At 45.4% G+C, this 21,757-nt stretch overlaps 1 protein-coding gene across 1 annotated transcript in view; it reads left to right on the top strand.

Moving 5' to 3' along the window:
- The window catches only part of ZDHHC9 (zinc finger DHHC-type palmitoyltransferase 9), an 87,563-nt gene that overhangs the window by 45,949 nt on the left and 19,857 nt on the right, over nt 1–21,757 (top strand). Inside the window, exons 3-4 of the mRNA XM_068249993.1 lie at nt 7,132–7,292; nt 21,183–21,341. Of these exons, the coding sequence (XP_068106094.1) occupies nt 7,132–7,292; nt 21,183–21,341 (320 nt within the window). The remainder of the gene's footprint in view (nt 1–7,131; nt 7,293–21,182; nt 21,342–21,757) is intronic.

Here is a 21,757-nt window from a genome sequence, read left to right as displayed (position 1 = left end):
GGCTGCTGTAGGCTCCACCCACTTTTCTGAATATTAGTCCCAGTCACCCAGTGGCCAACTGTGTCACGTTTGAGAACCCTGCCAATAACAGAATGGCTGAAATCAATCTAACAAATCTGATTGGCTGTTTGTGGCTCCACCCCTTTAGTGAATTTGGACCCCAGTTACCCAGTGACTGACTGTATCAGGTTTGAGGCCCCTGCCACTAACAGTGTGAGAATGGTAGCAATGGGAATATTCCCCTTGAAAATCAATAGGTACATTTTGATTGGCTGTTGTAGGCTCCACCCACATTTCTGAATATTCATCCCAGTCACCCAGTGGCCAATTGTGTAAAGTTTGGGAAACCTGCCATGTAAAAATGAAGTTGTTGGCACCGCCCACTTTTTCTAACCTTGACATACAGTCACTCAGTTATCAAGTTTATCGGCTTTGGGGTCCTTGGTATCAATACTTTGTATATTCCCATTGAAAAATAAACAAATCTTGCTGTTTGTGGCTCCGCCCTCTTCCTGAATTTGGACCCCAGTCACCCAGCGACCAACTGTACCAGGTTTGAGGAATCTGCTTTTCACAGTATAAGAGAATGGTAGCAGATGAAATATTCCCTTTGAAAATCAAAAGGTGAATTTTTATTGGCTGTTGTAGGCTCCACCCACCTTCCAAAATCTTAATCTCAGTCACCCAGTGACCAACTGTGCAAAGTTTGAGAACCCTGCCATTAACGGTGTAAAAATGGCTGCAGTTTAGATTTTCCCAATAAAAGTTTTTTGGCTCCGCCCACTTTTTTGCAACCTTGACACACAGTCACTCAATGACCAAGTTTGTGAGCTTTCAGGTTCCTGGCATAAAAAATATGTGAATGGAAGCAGTTTATTCACCAAGGAAATCTGATTGGCTGTATGTGGCCCCGCCCCTTTAGTTAATTTGGACCCCAGTCACCCAATGACCGACTGTAGCAGGTTTGAAGCCTCTGCCATTAACAGTGTAAGAATAGCAGCAGTTTAAATATTCCCCTTGAAAATCAATAGGTGAATTTTGATTGGCTGTTGTAGGCTCCACCCACTTTCCTGAATCTTAATCTCATTCACTGAGTGACCAAGTGTGGCAAGTTTGAGAACCCTGCGATTAACAGTCTAAGAATGGCTGCAGTTTACATTTTCCCATTTAAATGCATGGCTGAAATTTGATTGGCAGTTTTATGCTCCGCCCACTTTTCCTGGATTTGTAACCTCGGACACCAAGTGACCAACTGTGCCATGTGTGGGGACTCTGGCTTGATTACTGTGAGAATGGCAGCCTTTTACATTTTTTCCATTGACTTGAATGGGTGAACACACGCACGCACGCACGCGCGCTTTTATATATATGAAAATTCCCATTAGTCTGTTAAAGGAGGCCAGCTGGCACTTTGAAAGATGCTTAGCCAGGGCTTACTACACTTTAGTATAGCAAGTGCCAGCAGTGGCCAGAGATCTTCTATCAAGGTCCATAAGATATTGGAGTGTGTCCATCATGCCCCTTCCCCCATGTTCCCACATACCTAGCATTTGGTGATTCTGGTATGTATGAGAGATTTGCTATTAATGGCGAAAGTTACTGCCATTGACCTCAATGCAGTTTTGCCAAAATTGCACAGTTGGATCCTGTTTTTTTTTTTTTAGGGGGGGAGGGGGACAGCTAGGTCTGAATTCAAACAGCCACTTTCAGGTGATATATAACAGGTAAAGCTGGCCATACACTAGGCCGATTCCCGCCAGATCGACAGCATATTCGATCACTGGGATCGAATCTGCTGTTGCATCATTCCCACAACACGCCGAATTTCGATCCATTTCGTCCGACCGCTCCGTGCGGAAAATTACAGTCGATCGCCCGCTGGTAGGGAGCGCGTCGCTACCGGCGTTCGAGTACCAGACGACCGACGCAATAGAGCCCGCATACACTACCTGCTCCGCCGGCACGACTGCCCCCGGTCATCGCTGCTCCGTCTCCGCGCTGGTCTGGTCTCCAGGTCCGGCATGCTTCACTTCTTCTAGCCCGGCAGGAAGTTTAAACAGTAGAGGGCGCTCTACTGTTTAAACTTCCTGCCGGGCAGGAAGAAGTAAAGCATGCTGGACCTGGAGACCAGAGCGGAGAAGACAGCGGAGACCTGGGGACTGGAGTCGCGCCGGCGGAGCAGTAATGTATGCGGGCGGGGGGGAGCGGCGGCAGCACCACCACCACCACAGATTGTGAACGGTTTCAGGCTGAAATCGGTTCACAATCTGTTTGCAGTAAAGGTAGCCATACGATCCCTCTCTGATCAGATTCGATCAGAGAGGGATCTATCTGTTGCTCGAATCTGATGGCAAATCGACCAGTGTATGGCTTTCTAAAAAAATTTTTTTCCCCATATTCACTTCAGACACTTTAAAGGGAACCTTCAGGGATCGCTCACACTAGGGGGCGTTTTCTGCCTTGCAGGCGATTTTTAAAACCACCCACAAAACACTTGTGCAATGACTCTATGAGGAGGTTCATATGAGCGCGGTTCGTGCGCTGTGCGTTCAGCAAAGCGCCGCCTGGACCACTTTTGGGGCATTTTTGCTATAATGGAAGGTATAGGAAGAGCGCTAAACGCTCTCAAAACCGCTTTATGCGGCGATTGTGTTTGCGTTTTTGAGAATAAATACATTGTATTTATTATTTTCCGGGTCAAAGAGTTCACTTCATGACTTGCATCAGGGAGGGAATATCAAAACCGGTCTGGCAAAGCGCTTAGAAAAGCGCTTTTACCGGAAACGCAGCGCGCAGTGGAGGCCGGGAGGGGGAAAAAACAGTGCACAAAAACCGCAAAACGCTTGCATTTTCGTTTTTAGGTGTGAATGAGGCCAAACTGAGAAGGATATGGATTTATCTTTTTAAAACAATACCAGTTGCCTGACTCTCCTGCTGATCCTGTGTCTCTAATACTTTTAGCCACAGCCCCTGAACAAGCATGCAGATCAGGTGCTCTGACTGAAGTCAGACTGGATTAGCTGCATGCTTGTTTCAGGTGTGTGATTCAGACACTACTGATGCCACACAGATCAGCAGCGCTGCCAGGCAACTAGTATTGTTTAAAAGGAAACATCCATATCCCATATCCCTCTCAGTTTAGGATCCCTTTAAGATGATCCTATTTTTTCTTATTTTATTTTTATTTTTCAAACACGAATCTATGAAAACTGTGATTGTGTTGGTGCACAGTGAGTCCTGTTCAATGTCCGAAGCCGAAAACCCTCTGTTCTCCTCCCAAATCTGCTGATCAGATCTGTGTGCTATGGAAACTATTTTTACTCCATGAAAAACAATTTTACAGGCGGTGTGACTCTGCCTCTAAGCGGATAGACTTGCCTATAAATGTCCTGTTTACTCTTTCATTAGAGTCGTGTGTTTCCCGCCGCCGCCGCCGCCCGTGTGACCTGTTATTAGGCCCGCAACGCATCATTAAAAGCCAATGTAATGATCGAGAATTTCCCCGACCAGCCAGACATATGACTCCGATCACCAGATTCAGTCTTTACAATATTCTGTTTCCAGATTTTTGTAAGAACTGAATTCATGCATACTTTGTATTGTTTCCTGGCAGCAAAACGGTGCCTATCAGCAGTGTTCTCCTCACACTCGTTTAGCCGGGTGCTCCCCCCAGCTAGTTTTGGTGAGCACCCGGCTGTCCTCAGCTCGCCTCCTCCTCTGTTGTGCAGTAAAGCGCCAGCCTTCCATTCTCTCATCTTTCCCCACCCGGCTATTTTTTCATGCCACCCGACGGGAAAACATTTCTGGGGAGAACACTGTATCCGTGTTCTGTCTGGAAATTAGAAGGCTGCCATTCTCACAGCAATAAAGCCACAGTCCCCAAACTTGGCACAATTGGTTACTTGGTGACTGAGGTTAAAAATTCAGGAAAGGTGGGCGGAGCATAAAACAGCCAATCACATTTCGGCAATTAATTTTAAGTTTGAAAATGTAAACTGCAGCCATGCTTACACTGTTCATCGCAGGGTTCTCAAACTTGGCACACTGGGTGACTGGGATTAATATTCAGAAAAGTTGGTGGAGCCTACAACAGCCAGTCAAAATTCACCTATTGGTTTTCTAGGGAAATTTAAATTTCTGCAATTCTTACACTGTTAATGGCACAAGCCTCAAACATGGTACAGTCAATCAATGGGTGACTGGGGTTCAAGTAAAAAAAAAAGGGGCAGAGCCACATACAGCCAATCAGATTGTTTGATAAAATGTGAAAAATGTTTGTTATTAGTTTTTGTCATTGGTTGAGAGAAATTAGCCCCTCCCTTTTCTGCTATTATTATTATTTTTTTTTTAAGCTATTTGAGGGATCTGCACATCCCTCAGGGGAATGTAACTACATGTGAACTGCTGCCATGCTTGGCCAGTTTTTCAGCCTTCCATGTATTCATTTATTTATATCTCATCAAATCCTCAGCAAATGTATTGAAAATTTTGGGATCATTGTCCTGTGTAGAGATCCACTTTGGGGTAATACCTCACATCTTGAGGAAGATGTTACTTTCTTGGTCAGAGCAGATTTTTTTTAAAGCTTTTTATTTTTTAATTTTCTATGCATTTTACTTATAGACGGGAAAATGGAGCATGAAAATACACCAATAACTATGACTGTGAGCAGGCTGTTTCAGCGATGATATGCGGCACACGCACCTTCAAATATCTCATGCCGTAACCATTTTATAGGTGCCCCTTTGCTTTTGCCCCAGACAGTGGCCCCTTACACTGTTTGGATCAGGTTTAAAACAATGTACAATGAATTCATGATTTCTACACTTGAGTATTAGTGATCGGTACCTGGACATCATGTGGTGAATTTGCTGGTTTTGCTAGAAATGTCCTTGGGAAGTATTCTTGGCTAATCTTTTTGGTTTTTGGATGATGTACGCTGGCATGATTGGCACCCAGTTGTTGGTCAGTGTTTTTAAATCCCTTTACAAACGCTCGGGCATGTGAAATCTTCTTTTTGGGGGCCTCCGAGACCTCTTCCCATCTAGGCGGGGTGACGCCACACACGTCAGCAAGGAGCAAGGCACGCTCAATGTCTGTCCTATTCTTTTTGCATTTCATTCTAATTTTAGTTATTTGAGAGAAGTGATAAATGTTGAGTTATACTTTTTTCCCCACACATGCATGCTTTGCATTCCATTTTGTTAAACCGTGCACTACAAAATGTAAATAGTGTATGGTATTTGTTATCATTTCACCATTTTTCTATAAATATTGTTGAAATGAAGATCAAATATTTGTTAAGTGAAATATGTTAGGATAAAAAAAAATGGGGTGGATGAAATTTTACATGGATCTTTTTTTTCTGCCCTACTATGGACTATTTTTTATTAATGGGAACACATCAAATACTACAGTACAAATTCATGTGTATTAGTTTTTTGGAGTTGCAAGTTTTTTTAAGCATAAAGTATTTTTGTTGTTGCGTGATTAAGACATTTCTAACGTAAAAGAAGCTAACTGATAACATTGCTGGTTGCAAGACGAATGATTGGATTTGTCTTGTAATTAAAGAGACTCTGCAGTCTCCCAAAATTGCACTTTTTATTTTAAAATTCTCTTAAGCAGTATAACCCAAGCTAAAACGCCACATCCCACCGGCAGAATGAGGGTCTTCTACCCCCCAAATACCCAGGCCTGAAATCGGAGAGCGCTCCCTGATAGAGGAAGAGCTTTGGGCTGCAGCTCTGCCTCCATGCGCGTCAATCCCCGCTGATCGCCCCGCCCCTCTGTCTTTCACTGAGAGGGGCGGGGGAGAGGCGGAGATACGCGTGGATTGACGCTAATGGAGGCAGAGCTACAGTTCAAAGCTCTGCCTCCCCGGGCAGCAAAATCCAGGACTTTGAAAGCCTAGGATTTTTGCCCCGGTATTTTGGGGGTTAAAATCGGCGATCTGCCGTGGGGATGCGGCATTTTAGCTTGGATTATACTACTTAAGAGAATTGTTAAATAAAAAGTGCAATTTTGGGAGACATTAGAGTCTCTTTAAAGCAGATCCAAACTCTTGCGTAGCACAAAATGAAAAGTTTTCATTTCACGTATACAGTAAATTCTGTAGAAACCCAATGCACTGAGCTGTTTGTTTGTTTAGCTACATCAGAGTGTAATTATCTGTAGGAGTGCCTTATCAGTACATGTGCCTCACAGCTCTGTACAGGACAAGACAGATGCTTTCTGCGTTCCCTGAAATCCAGGTCGTCTTTAGGATTTACTTCCGTATTGCTGTAAATTGTAAATAAGATTTTGTTTTCCCTAAAGGTTATCATGCTGTGCCTAATCTTTTAGAGCGTAGAGGAAGTTCTGAGTTTCGATCCACTTAAGTATGTACTGTGCAAACAAAGCAGAGCAAGTCCCCTGCTTTCCCTTCCCTGGATACAGCACAAGCTATTCTGCATTGTTTACACACCTTAGTACAGCTTAAGTCATTCTGATACTTTTGGTATGGCAATCTTATCCATTAGCTGCTGCATGAGGTAGCAGTTTGAGCATTAACCCTTCCAGTAACTTAGAAACCATTTAAATCTTCTTTTGCTGTTAGTTTTTTTTGCTGTGTTTAATGCTTTTAGTTTGGACCACAGATGAGATTTGAGTTTTCTACCACTTAAAATGATGTGAGTTTATTTTTATGATACAGCAGTAGAACAAGAATCTGTTTTAGTTAAATGTAATTTTCGAGCAATTTTAGTTAAAAAAAAACTTGATGGATAAAAAGGGTCAATGCGAGCCTAATAATTTTTAGTTGATGCAGAGTTTGCTCATTACATGCAAATGTATGCATCTTGGATTTTGGCCAATCTATTGCAGTAGGTGATGACTTTGGTTCAGTTTATGCATATAATTGCATAAACACACATTGCATCAAATACACTTTATCAGCAGCTCATTGTCCAACTGTACTGAAGAATTAAACTGTTTTTTGTAATAAGCACGTTGCTGTGAGTCTAGCAGGGAAAGCCAGCCTTGTCGTCTTGGCTTGCTGTGCTAGGAGTGGGTGTATCCCTCCTGTGTGAATCAGTCTGCAGATGTGTAAATGCAGCTTGTTTACGCTCCCTCTCTTTTCTTTGGTCACAGGTGTCGCTATTTGGCGGTGCAGCTCTCTCCAGCCATTCCAGTGTTTGCAGCCGTGCTCTTCCTGTTCTCTATGGCCACTCTGCTGCGGACGAGTTTTAGCGACCCCGGGGTGATCCCGCGGGCGCTGCCGGATGAAGCGGCGTTTATTGAAATGGAGATTGGTGAGTATTGATCACAATGGATCAAGCTGCTGCCTGTCTGATACGCACGTTTTTAAAAAGGAAATTGTTGTAAATGTGTCATCAAACAATGAAGCAGCATTTTTCCTGCTCTGTGTGTCGGTAACTGCGGCACCAGGACGGGATCGGCAGCTGACTTGCCTCTCAGTCAGGATTGAGGAACTGGTCATTAGCGGGCATTGGGGGAAAGGCTGCAGGATCGGCACAGCAGGATGTGAGAGGGGGAAGCTGTGCTGCTGCAGGTCTGAGTTTTCTCATTGATACTTATTGGACTGGGTGTAAGGGCAGTGGGCTAATCCAAGCCTGGTGCAGTCATCTAGGCAAATTAGGCATGTGCTTCTAAGTGAGCCATGCCAGATGTGACTGAAGGTAAGGTAGAAAGGGAAGAGGACCTGTCACATTAGGCTTACAATATAAGAGGTGAGGGAGCACAGGATACAGTAGGAGGGAAGAGGACCTGTCCCATTATCAGGCTTACAATCTAAGAGGTGAGGGAGCACAGGATACAGTAGGAGGGAAGAGGACCTGTCTCATCAGGCTTACAATGTAAGAGGTGAGGGAGCACAGGATACAGGAGGAGGGAAGAGGACCTGTCCCATTATCAGGCTTACAATCTAAGAGGTGAGGGAACACAGGATACAGTAGGAGGGAAGAGGACCTGTCCCATCAGGCTTACAATCTAAGAGGTGAGGGAGCACAGGATACAGTAGGAGGGGAAGAGGACCTGTCCCATCAGGCTTACACTCTAAGAGGTGTGGGGACACAGGATACAGTAGGAGGGAAGAGGACCTGTCCCATCAGGCTTACAATCTAAGAGGTGAGGGGACACAGGCTACAGTAGGAGGGAAGAGGACTAGAGGGATGGAGAGGGGACCGAGAGGGCTGTTTGGGATCCAGAGCCTTTCCAGGTGAGTATTCCATCAGTAATAGGTGAATATACTGTATATTGTTTATTGTAAAGCTCGCTCCAGGGTCAGGTTAAGAAATCCAGGCCAGGGTTGAGCGTCCGTAATTCAGGCCTCGTCTCCTGTCAGCGTTCAGCCCGGCCACACGCCGCTGTTCAGAGCCTCACCTACATCTGAGCACAATGAGTCGCCACTGCCAGATTACATTTTATATTTAGCACAGAAGGGCGTCGAATGAACAAGTTCAACCGGAAAGGAATGTATCTAAATATACATCATGTATCTGCATTCCGAGGAGAGGAAGACAATGGAAGCTGTAATCTGCGGCCTCGCTGACTCGGAAATTACCCCTCTGTGTCGGAAACAAAGAATCGGGGCAGTTATTAGCCGGGTGGGGAGCGAGTAGTCGGGGCAGTTATTGAGGGGGGGGGGAGGTAGTTGGGGGCAGTTAATGGGGGAGGGGGTAGTTGAGGGGCTGTTCTGCTCTCTGCCCTCTGCCTCCTGTTCCCATATCTCCTGCATTATCCCCGGAGTTCCCCCTCCCACTCCTGGTATGCAGAGCTGGACTCCTCCCATGTTTAGCAGCGCAGCGTCAGACTATTAACTGGCTGTGACGAGTGATTCAGTGATGGGAAGGGAGATATCACAATGAGGTCACCCTCCTGCTTTAGTGTCACCATCAGTGTGAGTCCGGCCTCTGGTGGTGTCACCGTCCCCCGGGATCACATACTGAGTGTGCGTCTCTGAATCATGCACCTAGTGTTACACTAAATGATGTCCCCCGTGTCCTCTTACTAGAAGCATCATTCTTCACACCACACTGAGAGTTCAAGTAGACTTAAAGTGGAGCTGAACTCTTGCACAGGACAGAAGGAAAACAGAGAGAGATGTACCCTGTATGTATTTAGAGAGTTTATCCTGTCTAATTACCCCTCATTTGTGACTAATCACCAGTTTTGATTTGATCTCTCAGCTGTGTCAGCTGGCTGCCTCGGCAGAGCAGCTAATTTGTAAACACAGGATGTTAACCCTGTGTCTGCGTCCATGAAAGCAGGAAGCGGACACACTGCAGATTTGTTGCAGGATTTGTATTTGTTATATGGAGGCTGCCATATCTATTTCCCTTTAAAGCGGACCCAAACCAAACATTTTTTTAATTCAAAATAATTAGTTGCAGCACTCTGACACATACAAAGATAAGTAAACACTCCTGCAAGCCTATGAGCATTTCAGTGCATGCTTTTCACCCTCCTCTTTCCATAATTAGGGTTATATAAGTGGCAGCCATTAGCAATTCCTCCTACGCTGGACACCACCTACTCCACCAGTCTGCCGGATTCTGTCCCGGCAATATGAAAGGAAGGGAGGGGTTCCTCCAATAAATGTAAAATATTTTATATTTGTCATCATGCAGCTGGAAAAAGGCTGCTATTTATTATTATAATTTAGAAAAAAGATTTTATTTCTGAAATCTTGTATTTTTCATTTGGGTCCATTTTAACCACTTCAGGACCACAGTCTTTTCGCCCCTTAAGGACCAGAGCCTTTTTCTCCATTCAGACCACTGCAGCTTTCACGGTTTAATGCTCGGTCATACAACCTACCACCTAAATGAATTTTACCTCCTTTTCTTGTCACTAATACAGCTTTCTTTTGATGCTATTTGATTGCTCCTGCGAGTTTTACTTTTTATTATATTCATCAAAAAAGACATGAATTTTGGCAAAAAAATGATTTTTTTAACTTTCTGTGCTGACATTTTTCAAATAAAGTAAAATTTCTGTATACATGCAGCGCGAAAAATGTGGACAAACATGTCTTTGATAAAAAAAAAACCCATTCAGTGTATATTTATTGGTTTGGGTAAAAGTTATAGCGTTTACAAACTATGGTGCAAAAAGTGAATTTTCCCATTTTCAAGCATCTCTGACTTTTCTGCGCACCTGTCAGGTTTCATGAGGGGCTAGAATTCCAGGATAGTATAAATACCCCCCAAATGACCCCATTTTGGAAAGAAGACATCCCAAAGTATTCACTGAGAGGCATAGTGAGTTCATAGAAGATATTTTTTGTCACAAGTAAGCGGAAAATGACACTTTGTGACAAAAAAAAAAAAAAAAGTTTCCATTTCTTCTAACTTGCAACAAAAAAAAAATGAAATCTACCACGGACTCACCATGCCCCTCTCTGAATACCTTGAAGGGTCTACTTTCCAAAATGGGGTCATTTGTGGGGTGTGTTTACTGTCCTGACATTTTGGGGGGTGCTAAATTGTAAGCACCCCTGTAAAGCTTAAAGGTGCTCATTGGACTTTGGGCCCCTTAGCGCAGTTAGGCTGCAAAAAAGTGCCACACATGTGGTATTGCCGTACTCAGGAGAAGTAGTATAATGTGTTTTAGGGTGTATTTTTACACATACCCATGCTGGGTGGGAGAAATATCTCTGTAAATGACAATTTGTTAATTTTTTTTACACACAATTGTCCATTTACAGAGATCTTTCTCCCACTCAGCATGGGTATGTGTAAAAATACACCCCAAAACACATTATACTACTTCTCCTGAGTATGGCGATACCACATGTGTGGCACTTTTTTGCACCCTAACTGCGCTAAAGGGCCCAAAGTCCAATGAGTATCTTTAGGATTTCACAGGTCATTTTGCGGAATTTGATTTCCAGACTACTCCTCACGGTTTAGGGCCCCTAAAATGCCAGGGCAGTATAGGAACCCCACAAATGACCCCATTTTAGAAAGAAGACACCCCAAGGTATTCCGTTAGGAGTATGGTGAGTTCATAGAAGATTTTATTTTTTGTCACAAGTTAGTGGAAAATGACACTTTGTGAAAAAAACAATAAAAATCAATTTTCCGCTAACTTTTGACAAAAAATAAAATCTTCTATGAACTTACCATACTCCTAACGGAATACCTTGGGGTGTCTTCTTTCAAAAATGGGGTCATTAGTGGGGTTCCTATACTGCCCTGGCATTTTAGGGGCCCTAAACCGTGAGGAGTAGTCTGGAAATCAAATTCCGCAAAATGACCTGTGAAATCCTAAAGATACTCATTGGACTTTGGGCCCTTTAGCGCAGTTAGGGTGCAAAAAAGTGCCACACATGTGGTATCGCCGTACTCGGGAGAAGTAGTACAATGTGTTTTGGGGTGTATTTTTACACATACCCATGCTGGGTGGGAGAAATAACTCTGTAAATGGACAATTGTGTGTAAAAAAATCAAAAGATTGTCATTTACAGAGATATTTCTCCCACCCAGCATGGGTATGTGTAAAAATACACCCCAAAACACATTATACTACTTCTCCCGAGTACGGCAATACCACATGTGTGGCACTTTTTTGCACCCTAACTGCGCTAAAGGGCCCAAAGTCCAATGAGTATCTTTAGGATTTCACAGGTCATTTTGCGGAATTTGATTTCCAGACTACTCCTCACGGTTTAGGGCCCCTAAAATGCCAGGGCAGTATAGGAACCCCACAAATGACCCCATTTTAGAAGGAAGACACCCCAAGGTATTCCGTTAGGAGTATGGTGAGTTCATAGAAGATTTTATTTTTTGTCACAAGTTAGTGGAAAATGACACTTTGTGAAAAAAACAATAAAAATCTATTTTCCGCTAACTTTTGACAAAAAATAAAATCTTCTATGAACTTACCATACTCCTAACGGAATACCTTGGGGTGTCTTCTTTCTAAAATGGGGTCATTAGTGGGGTTCCTATACTGCCCTGGCATTTTAGGGGCCCTAAACCGTGAGGAGTAGTCTGGAAATCAAATTCCGCAAAATGACCTGTGAAATCCTAAAGATACTCATTGGACTTTGGGCCCTTTAGCGCAGTTAGGGTGCAAAAAAGTGCCACACATGTGGTATCGCCGTACTCGGGAGAAGTAGTACAATGTGTTTTGGGGTGTATTTTTACACCTACCCATGCTGGGTGGGAGAAATAACTCTGTAAATGGACAATTGTGTGTAAAAAAATCAAAAGATTGTCATTTACAGAGATATTTCTCCCACCCAGCATGGGTATGTGTAAAAATACACCCCAAAACACATTATACTACTTCTCCCGAGTACGGCAATACCACATGTGTGGCACTTTTTTGCACCCTAACTGCGCTAAAGGGCCCAAAGTCCAATAAGTATCTTTAGGATTTCACAGGTCATTTTGCGGAATTTGATTTCCAGACTACTCCTCACGGTTTAGGGCCCCTAAAATGCCAGGGCAGTATAGGAACCCCACAAATGACCCCATTTTAGAAAGAAGACACCCCAAGGTATTCCGTTAGGAGTATGGTGAGTTCATAGAAGATTTTATTTTTTGTCACAAGTTAGTGGAAAATGACACTTTGTGAAAAAAACAATAAAAATCAATTTTCCGCTAACTTTTGACAAAAAATAAAATCTTCTATGAACTTACCATACTCCTTATGGAATACCTTGGGGTGTCTTCTTTCTAAAATGGGGTCATTTGTGGGGTTCCTATACTGCCCTGGCATTTTAGGGGCCCTAAACCGTGAGGAGTAGTCTGGAAATCAAATTCCGCAAAATGACCTGTGAAATCCTAAAGATACTCATTGGACTTTGGGCCCTTTAGCGCAGTTAGGGTGCAAAAAAGTGCCACACATGTGGTATCGCCGTACTCGGGAGAAGTAGTACAATGTGTTTTTGGGTGTATTTTTACACATACCCATGCTGGGTGGGAGAAATAACTCTGTAAATGGACAATTGTGTGTAAAAAAATCAAAAGATTGTCATTTACAGAGATATTTCTCCCACCCAGCATGGGTATGTGTAAAAATACACCCCAAAACACATTATACTACTTCTCCCGAGTACGGCAATACCACATGTGTGGCACTTTTTTGCACCCTAACTGCGCTAAAGGGCCCAAAGTCCAATGAGTATCTTTAGGATTTCACAGGTCATTTTGCGGAATTTGATTTCCAGACTACTCCTCACGGTTTAGGGCCCCTAAAATGCCAGGGCAGTATAGGAACCCCACAAATGACCCCATTTTAGAAAGAAGACACCCCAAGGTATTCCGTTAGGAGTATGGTGAGTTCATAGAAGATTTTATTTTTTGTCACAAGTTAGTGGAAAATGACACTTTGTGAAAAAAACAATAAAAATCAATTTTCCGCTAACTTTTGACAAAAAATAAAATCTTCTATGAACTTACCATACTCCTAACGGAATACCTTGGGGTGTCTTCTTTCTAAAATGGGGTCATTTGTGGGGTTCCTATACTGCCCTGGCATTTTAGGGGCCCTAAACCGTGAGGAGTAGTCTGGAAATCAAATTCCGCAAAATGACCTGTGAAATCCTAAAGATACTCATTGGACTTTGGGCCCTTTAGCGCAGTTAGGGTGCAAAAAAGTGCCACACATGTGGTATCGCCGTACTCGGGAGAAGTAGTACAATGTGTTTTGGGGTGTATTTTTACACATACCCATGCTGGGTGGGAGAAATAACTCTGTAAATGGACAATTGTGTGTAAAAAAATCAAAAAAGATTGTCATTTACAGAGGTATTTCTCCCACCCAGCATGGGTATGTGTAAAAATACACCCCAAAACACATTGTACTACTTCTCCCGAGTACGGCGATACCACATGTGTGGCACTTTTTTGCACCCTAACTGCGCTAAGGGGCCCAGAGTCCAATGAGTACCTTTAGGCTTTACAGGGGTGCTCAAAATTTAGCACCCCGCCCACTTGCCAGGACAGTTAACAAACCCCACAAATGACCCCATTTTGGAAAGAATACATGCTAAGGTATTCCATGAGGGCCATGGTGAGTTCATAGAAAATTTTATTTTTTGTCACAAGTTAGCGGAAAATGACATTTTGTGAAAAAAAAAAAAAAAAAAACACAAAACCACAATTTCTGCTAACTTGTGACAAAAAATAAAACATTCTATGAACTCACCATGCACCTCACGGAATACTTTGGGGTGTCCTCTTTCCAAAATGGCATCATTCGTGGGGTCTGTCCTGGCATTTTAGGATCTCTGCAATCATTACATGTATGGCCAGTATTAGGAGTTTCTGCTATACTCCTTATATTGGGCATAAGGGTAATGCACTGTGGGCTGAAAGGAAAAATGAACGTCAAACAATCAATCAATGTGGATGAAAAAATATCTGCCAAAAAATTTTGAAAAAAAAAAAAAGAGGAGGAAGGCGTCTGCCAGGACATAGGAGCTGCCGCCCCAAAAATCCAAACCCACCAGCTCGTATGCCCTGGCAAACCTGATTTATCCATTCACACCGATCGATGTGGATGAACAAATCATTGCCAGAGTTCTTTTTTGATACAAAGTGTTTGCCAAAGCATATGAATCCCCAACACCACTCCTCGGCCCATATGCCTCGGCAAACGTATCTTTTTGACTGCGGAGGAGAAATCTCGTCCTGCAGCGCTGCATGCACCGACTTGTGTGTAAGCTGACAGACGCGCAATGTTCTGTCAGGATGCACCATCAGTGCTGCAGCTGGTTAGTCATTCGCTCGGTCCACCTGGAAGGTTATTGGATGGAAAAAGAGAAAAAAAACCCCAAAAAACAAGCAAGCAGCAAAGCAATTACTTCATTAACATTAATAACCTTTGAACTTTTTTAATAAAAAACTTAACATTGCAAACCAAACATTAACTTCTTTGCTTACCTGTTTTTTGTTTTTTTTTAACTTACCTCCCGAGGACAAACCTCTCCTCCCCCATGGAACAATGTGCGAAGTGCAAATTGCACAGAGTTGTGGCGAAATACATTACGCAATTTGTCCCAAGTGAAAGGAGAGGTTTCTGGCAGCCCTGTGTATTAGGGTCTCTGGAAACCCGATGTTTGGTTTCACACTGCATATTGACATATCCGGTGGGTCGAGCCCGCCGCACCGTATCGTCCAAAACAGACCTTCAGGCAATACCACAAGAGTAGCATTCGGCCTAGTAATGAACTGCGTCGCCATAGACTAACATGACTTCCGCGCCGATCGATATTGCCACAGAAGCCACGCAGTAACGTAGGCCTGCACTAGCGTTAAGTCAAGCACTTCCGGCGTAGGGGGGGACCGCAAAGTGTGACTTTTGCTAGGCATTTTGCCCTAACGCATCGCAGCAGTGTGAAATAGCACTGAGAGACCCTTGTGTGCCTACCGCTGTGTGTGGAGTTCCCTACTCTCTAATAGTGTACCTGCTCGTGGTACCTCTCAAAACACTCCCCTAGGCATAGGCCAGGCTGGTCAGGACAGGTGGGACAATAAACAGTGGTGTCACGCCTTATTCCAGCCCTGCTGCAGACACGACAGCGTTTTCTTCGGATTCGTTGACCTGGGGTAGTCGGAATTGGATAGGCGTAATGCCTTCCATGCAGCCGGCTAGTTGCATCTTGGGGTTGGGCCACGGCACCTCCTGGATACAGGAGTTCCATCACGATCTGTTTATTAAATTGAATAAACGAGCCAGTTCTCCCAGCCTTACTGTAGAGAACAAAGCTGTTGTAAATTGCCAATTGAATGAGGTAAAAAGACACTTTTTTTTATACCAGCGTCTTGTTTTTCGGGCAACTAAATAGGGCGCTAACCTCTGGTCATTGAAGTCCACCCCTCCAATGTTAGTATTATACTCGTGGACGACAAGGGGTTTTTCAATGACCTTAGTTCGCCGTTGAATTTCAACTGTCGTGTCTGCGTGAATGGTGGACAGGAAGTAAACCTCCCTCTTGTCCTTCCATTTCACCGCGAGCAGGTCGTCAGCACACAAGGCGGCCCTCTGCCCCCGTTGAAGTCTGGTGGTAATGAGCCGTTGGGGGAAGCCCCGGCGACTAGGCCGCACGGTGCCACAGCATCGGATTTTTTCTATTTTTAAGTGCTGAAAGAGGGCCACACTTGTGTAATAATTGTCCACAAAAAGATGGTACCCCTTCTGGAACATGGGTGACACCAAGTCCCACACAACCTTTCCACTGCTCCCCAGGTAGTCAGGGCATCCGACCGGCTCCAATTTTGAGTCTTTTCCCTCATAGACCCTAAAATAAGATGTATAGCCTGTGGCCCTTTCACAGAGCTTATACAGTTTCACCCCATACCGGGCGCGCTTGTTTGGGATGTACTGTTTGATGCGAAGGCGCCCGGTAAAGCGTATGAGGGACTCGTCTACGCAGATGTCCTGGTCAGGGGTATAAGCATCTGCAAATCTGGATGACAGGTGGTCTATGAGGGGTCGAATTTTGTGGAGCCGGTCAAAAGCAGGGTGGTCACTTCGATGACAGGTTTCGTTGTCATTGAAGTGCAGGAAGAGCAGGATGTTCTCAAATCGTGTCCTGGACATGGCAGCAGAGTACAGGGGAACATGATGTGCTGGGTCCGTAGACCAATAAGACCGCAACACATTCTGCTTTACTAGTCCCGTGTGAAGGAGAAGGCCCAAAAAAATTTTCATTTCGGAAACTTGGACTGGTTTCCACCGAAAAGGCTGGGCAAGGTACTTTTCCGGATTGGCGGTTATATATTGTGTGGCCTTACGGTTGGTCTCTGCCACAATTAAGTCCAAGAGATCCTGGGTGAAGAACAGATAGAAAAAGTCTAGGGCCGATCCTAGATTATCTGTCTCCACCTGGACTCCAGACTGGGCGGTGAAAGGGGGAAGTACGGGTGCGGCGGAATCAGGGGATTGCCAATTTGGGTTTGCCAGCACCTCTGGTAAATTAGGGGTAGTACGGGCCCGTCTTCTTGGTGGCTGCGACTGGGATCTTACTGCACGTGCCACCGAACCAGTTTCAACTTCCATGCTGGTGCTCGCCACTTCACCAGGGTCTACGGAAGTACTGGTGCTAGGTCCAGGAGATGTTGTGCTGCTGGTGCCTGCCCCACCATGAAATCTCAGACCAGCACGAACACCACTCTGCTGCCCTTGAGGCTGATCCTGCGCCACCTGCAGTCCAACAACATGGGGTGTGGTACGCCTGGCTTTAGCCGGGACCTCAACCTCGTCATCACTATCGGTCAGTGAGCCACTGCTCAATTCAGGTTCAAACTCTGACCCGGAAGATTCGTCGAATGAGGCGTCCCAATCGTCCTCATCCGACTGGGCCATGTACCTGAGAACCTCATCATCGGAATACCCCTTTCTTGCCATGGTGGGCTGCTAAATTTAGGGGGTATTCCTCTGAGACTACGCAGAAAAAAGAGCACCTACCTAGCAAAAGGGAGTATTTGAGAGGTAGAAAGCTGTGCTCACTGAGTTTTGATAAAAAAAATAAATCAAAACTGAGGTTTACAGTGCCACAGCTATTGTACAGTGTTTTTTGCAGTGATCAGAAAAAAAATTCTGTCACTGCGGTGGGGCGGGCTGAACGCAAGTGCAGGCGAACGATCAGGCCTGATCGGGCAAACACTGCGTTTTTTTTTGTGGATCCTAGTGACCCTAATAGATCTGACTGCGATCAGTAATGATCACTTACAGATACTATATAGTACCAATGTTGATTAGCGACAGTGATGACGCTAATTAGTGACTGTGGTGCAGTGGGCTGAGCACTAACTGACACTTACAAAGGGGCCTAAAAAAGTGACAGTTTTCACTGTTTTTAGATCACTTGGATAGTGACAGGGGGGTGGTGGCGAGTGGGGAATCGGAGGCAATCAGAAACAATCACAGGACAATCAAAGGCAATCACAGGGCAATCGCAGGCCAATCACAGGGCACTCAATTCCCGGGACAATCAAAGTCAATCACAGGGCAATCAAACCAATCACGACACAATCAAAGCCGATCACAGGCCAATCAAAGCAAATCACAGGCCAATCACAGGCCAATCACAGGGCAATCAAACCAATCACGACACAATCAAAGCCGATCACAGGCCAATCACAGGGCAATCAAAGCCGATCACGGGACAATCAAAGCCGATCACGGGACAATCAAAGCCGATCACGGGACAATCAAAGACGATCACAGGCCAATCAAAGGGCAATGACGGGACAATCAAAAAAAATCACGGGACAATCAAATACAATTACAGCACAATAAAATTGAATGTCAGCACAATGAAATTGAATGTCAGCACAATGAAATTGAATGTCAGCACAATCAAATACAATTGCAGCACAATCAAATACAATGCACTGGGAAGGTGATTGGGGGGGGGGGCTGAGGGCGATCTAAGGGTGTGGGGGGTTGATTAGGTGCCCGCACGGGGCAGACTGGGTCCTGATCTGGTGGGTGGCAGACACAGGGGGTGACGATAGGAGATCAGTGAGGGATTACAGGGGAGAATAGATGTAAACAATGCACTGGGGAGGTTATCAGGAGGGGGGGGGTCTGAGGGCAATCTGAGGGTCTGGGTGGGTGATCAGGTGCCCCCAAGGGACAGTTTAGGGTCTGCGCTGATGGGTGGTGGTGACAAGGGGTGATAGACAGGTGATAGATGGGTGATAGACAGGTGATCAGTGGGTAAGACAGCTATATAGCTGTATACAGCATACAGGGGGGTGGTCTGGGAGAGGGTCTGGGGGGGATCTGAGGGTAGGGGGGGTGATCAGGGGACCCTAGGAGGCAGTTAGGGACCTAACCTAGGGGATAGCGTCCCTAGATAGTGACAGGGAGTGATTGATGGGTTTTTAGGTGGGTGGTGGGGTGCAGATGCTGGTGTGCTGGGGTGGTCAGGGGGGGTTCTGAGGGCTGGGGTGGGCGATCGGGTGGTCTGTGTGGGGCAAAGAGTGTTTGTGTGCACTTAGCTGCAAGGCTGCCGTCCTCTCTGATGGTCGCACGACGAGTGACCATCAGCGGAGGAGGCAGCCAGTATAATACACTTTGTTACAATAACAAAGTGTATTATACTCCTCTGATTGGCCGGATCGCCGCATTTGAAACCCGCCGGCGCTGCTAATTGGCCGGCGGGTTTCCGTGCAGAGTGGGCGGAGCCTATTGCCGGCGGCGATCGCGTCATTGATGACGCGATCGCCGCACAGCCACCGCTGATGCCGCCCCCGCCGATGGGCGTATTGCGGTCGTTTGGGCCCGGTCTTTGCCGCCGCCCATCGGCTGGGGGCGGTCCTCAAGTGGTTAAGCAATACCAGTTGCCTAGCTGTCCTGCTGATCCTCTGCCTCTAATACTTTTAGCCATAGCCCCTGAACAAGCATGCAGGAGATCAGGTGTTTCTCACATTGTCAGATCTTACAAGATTAGCTGCATGCTTGGTTCTGGTTTTAAGACTCTACTGCAGCCAAATAGATCAGCAAGGCTGCCAGGCAACTGGTATTGTTTAACAGGAAATAAATATTGCAGCCTCCATATACCTCCTCACCTCAGGTTCATTTCAAGCAGTCCGTCTCCTGAACTCAAATCCCTTCCCCAGTAAAAACTCCCCGCCTCCCTCACCCACCTCTGTGGAATCCTTGCATTACTGAGCCTATGCCTTCATTTCTATATGTGTGTTTTCAATGTTCAATATTCACTGTCACTTTTCATTATGACCAATGCCATATGTACCCCAAACCACTCTGGATGTGTTAACTGGCATACTTGGCGAACAAAGTTGATTCTGCTAAAAACTCATTTGCCTACCCTTTATTGGCAATATAAAAAATCATAAAGTCATAAAGCATCCAAAGCACAACACAGGCCTATAAAATTGAAAAATAGTATTTAGAAAGAAAAAAGAAAAGTTGTAACACTGATGTATATTCCCTATGTATATTTTTACAAAATTGGAATTTAACTTTAAGATGTTTTGTCAATGACTGTTTAAACTGTCAACAAGCTGAGCATGGCTGACACATTCCTTAGCCTTGCTGTCACTTTCTAACATAAACATTATTGCCCCAGAAAAGCTGAGTAAGAAAGTACCTGCTGAGAGTCACAAAAAGCGTGTCAGATGCAGGGAATGTCCGTTTCAGAGTTTGCAGAAGAGCAAGATGGCCGCACCCCTGCCACAGCGAGCTAGAGGTCAGTTCCTGTGCAACAGAGGGCAAGATGGCCAACCCTGTGTCCTAGAGGGCAAGATGGCCGCACCCCTGCCACGGCGAGCTAGAGGTCAGTCCCTGTGCAACAGAGGGCAAGATGGCCACCCCTGTGTCCTAGAGGGCAAGATGGCCGCACCCCTGCCACGGCGAGCTAGAGGTCAGTCCCTGTGCAACAGAGGGCAAGATGGCCACCCCTGTGTCCTAGAGGGCAAGATGGCCGCACCCCTGCCACGGCGAGCTAGAGGTCAGTCCCTGTGCAACAGAGGGCAAGATGGCCACCCCTGTGTCCTAGAGGGCAAGATGGCTTCCCCGACGTCAGAGGACAAGATTCCCCCCCCCCCCCCCCCCCCCGGTCACAGAGGGCAAGATGTCCCCGCCCCTTCCCCATCACAGAGGGCATGACTGCCGCCTCTGTCACAGAGCGAAGATGCCTCCACTTTCCCATCAGAGGGCAAGATGGCCGCACCGCCCCCATGTCATAGAGAGCAAGATGGCCGCCCCCATGTCACAGAGGGAAGATTGACACCCCCGTCACGGAGGACAAGAAAAAAAGTAGTTTGCAGGTGTCACTGACACACCAGAGTGTATTACCCATAATGCATTTCTTCAGCAGGACGGCACAAATCTTTCCTTTATGCTCTGTCAAGCCAGGCGTATGTATAGCGACTGTCAGGCTTCATGTAGGCTTTGTGGGCCTTATACAGAGTCAGGTTCTGGTCTTCTTTGTACCAGGTACTGGCGTTCTGCCTGCACTCTCCTGATAGCAGTCCTGTTTTAGCTGATTTATCGCTCTAGCGTGCTGACAGCTGTTGTCTTTGTCAGGAAAGCAATGGAGTGGATATGACTGTTTCATGACTTGCTAATAACTCTGGCTTGTATAATTTTTATGTACATGGGATTGTTTTACCAACTGGTCTCAGTGGCGCCCCATGTGGTTGTGGTGTGGTCGTTGTCTGAGGATTATCTGAATATGTGTTTTTGTCTTTCAGAGGCAGCCAATGGGAACGTGCCACAGGGCCAGCGAGCTCCGCCTCGTATTAAAAACGTCCAAATCAACAATCAGATCGTCAAGCTGAAGTATTGCTACACGTGCAAAATCTTCCGCCCGCCTCGGGCGTCACACTGCAGTATATGTGACAACTGTGTAGGTGAGTATGCTGTGTGTGATCTGTGTACTGTTATTGTTACACTGTGTCTTGTGTATGGTGTCAGTGAGGGGTCGTCACACTGCAGTATATGTGACAACTGTGTAGGGGAGTATGTAGTGTGTGATCTGTACTGTTATTGTTACACTGTGTCCTGTGTATGGTGTCAGTGAGGGGGCGTCACACTGCAGTATATGTGACAACTGTGTAGGGGAGTATGTAGTGTGTGATCTGTACTGTTATTGCTACATTGTGTCCTGTGTACTGTTATTGTTACATTGTGTCCTGTGTATGGTGTCAGTGAGGGCGTCACACTGCAGTATATGTGACAACTGTGTAGGGGAATATGCTGTGTGTGATCTGTCTACTGTTAATGTTGCATTGGGCAATGTATAGGTGAGTATAGAGATGATGTGAAA

The sequence above is a fragment of the Hyperolius riggenbachi genome, chromosome 8 (assembly GCF_040937935.1).
Source record: "Hyperolius riggenbachi isolate aHypRig1 chromosome 8, aHypRig1.pri, whole genome shotgun sequence".
Taxonomy (NCBI): Eukaryota; Metazoa; Chordata; class Amphibia; order Anura; family Hyperoliidae; genus Hyperolius; species Hyperolius riggenbachi.
Note: the sequence above shows the minus strand (reverse complement) of the source record. Positions and strands in the feature narration are given on the sequence as shown.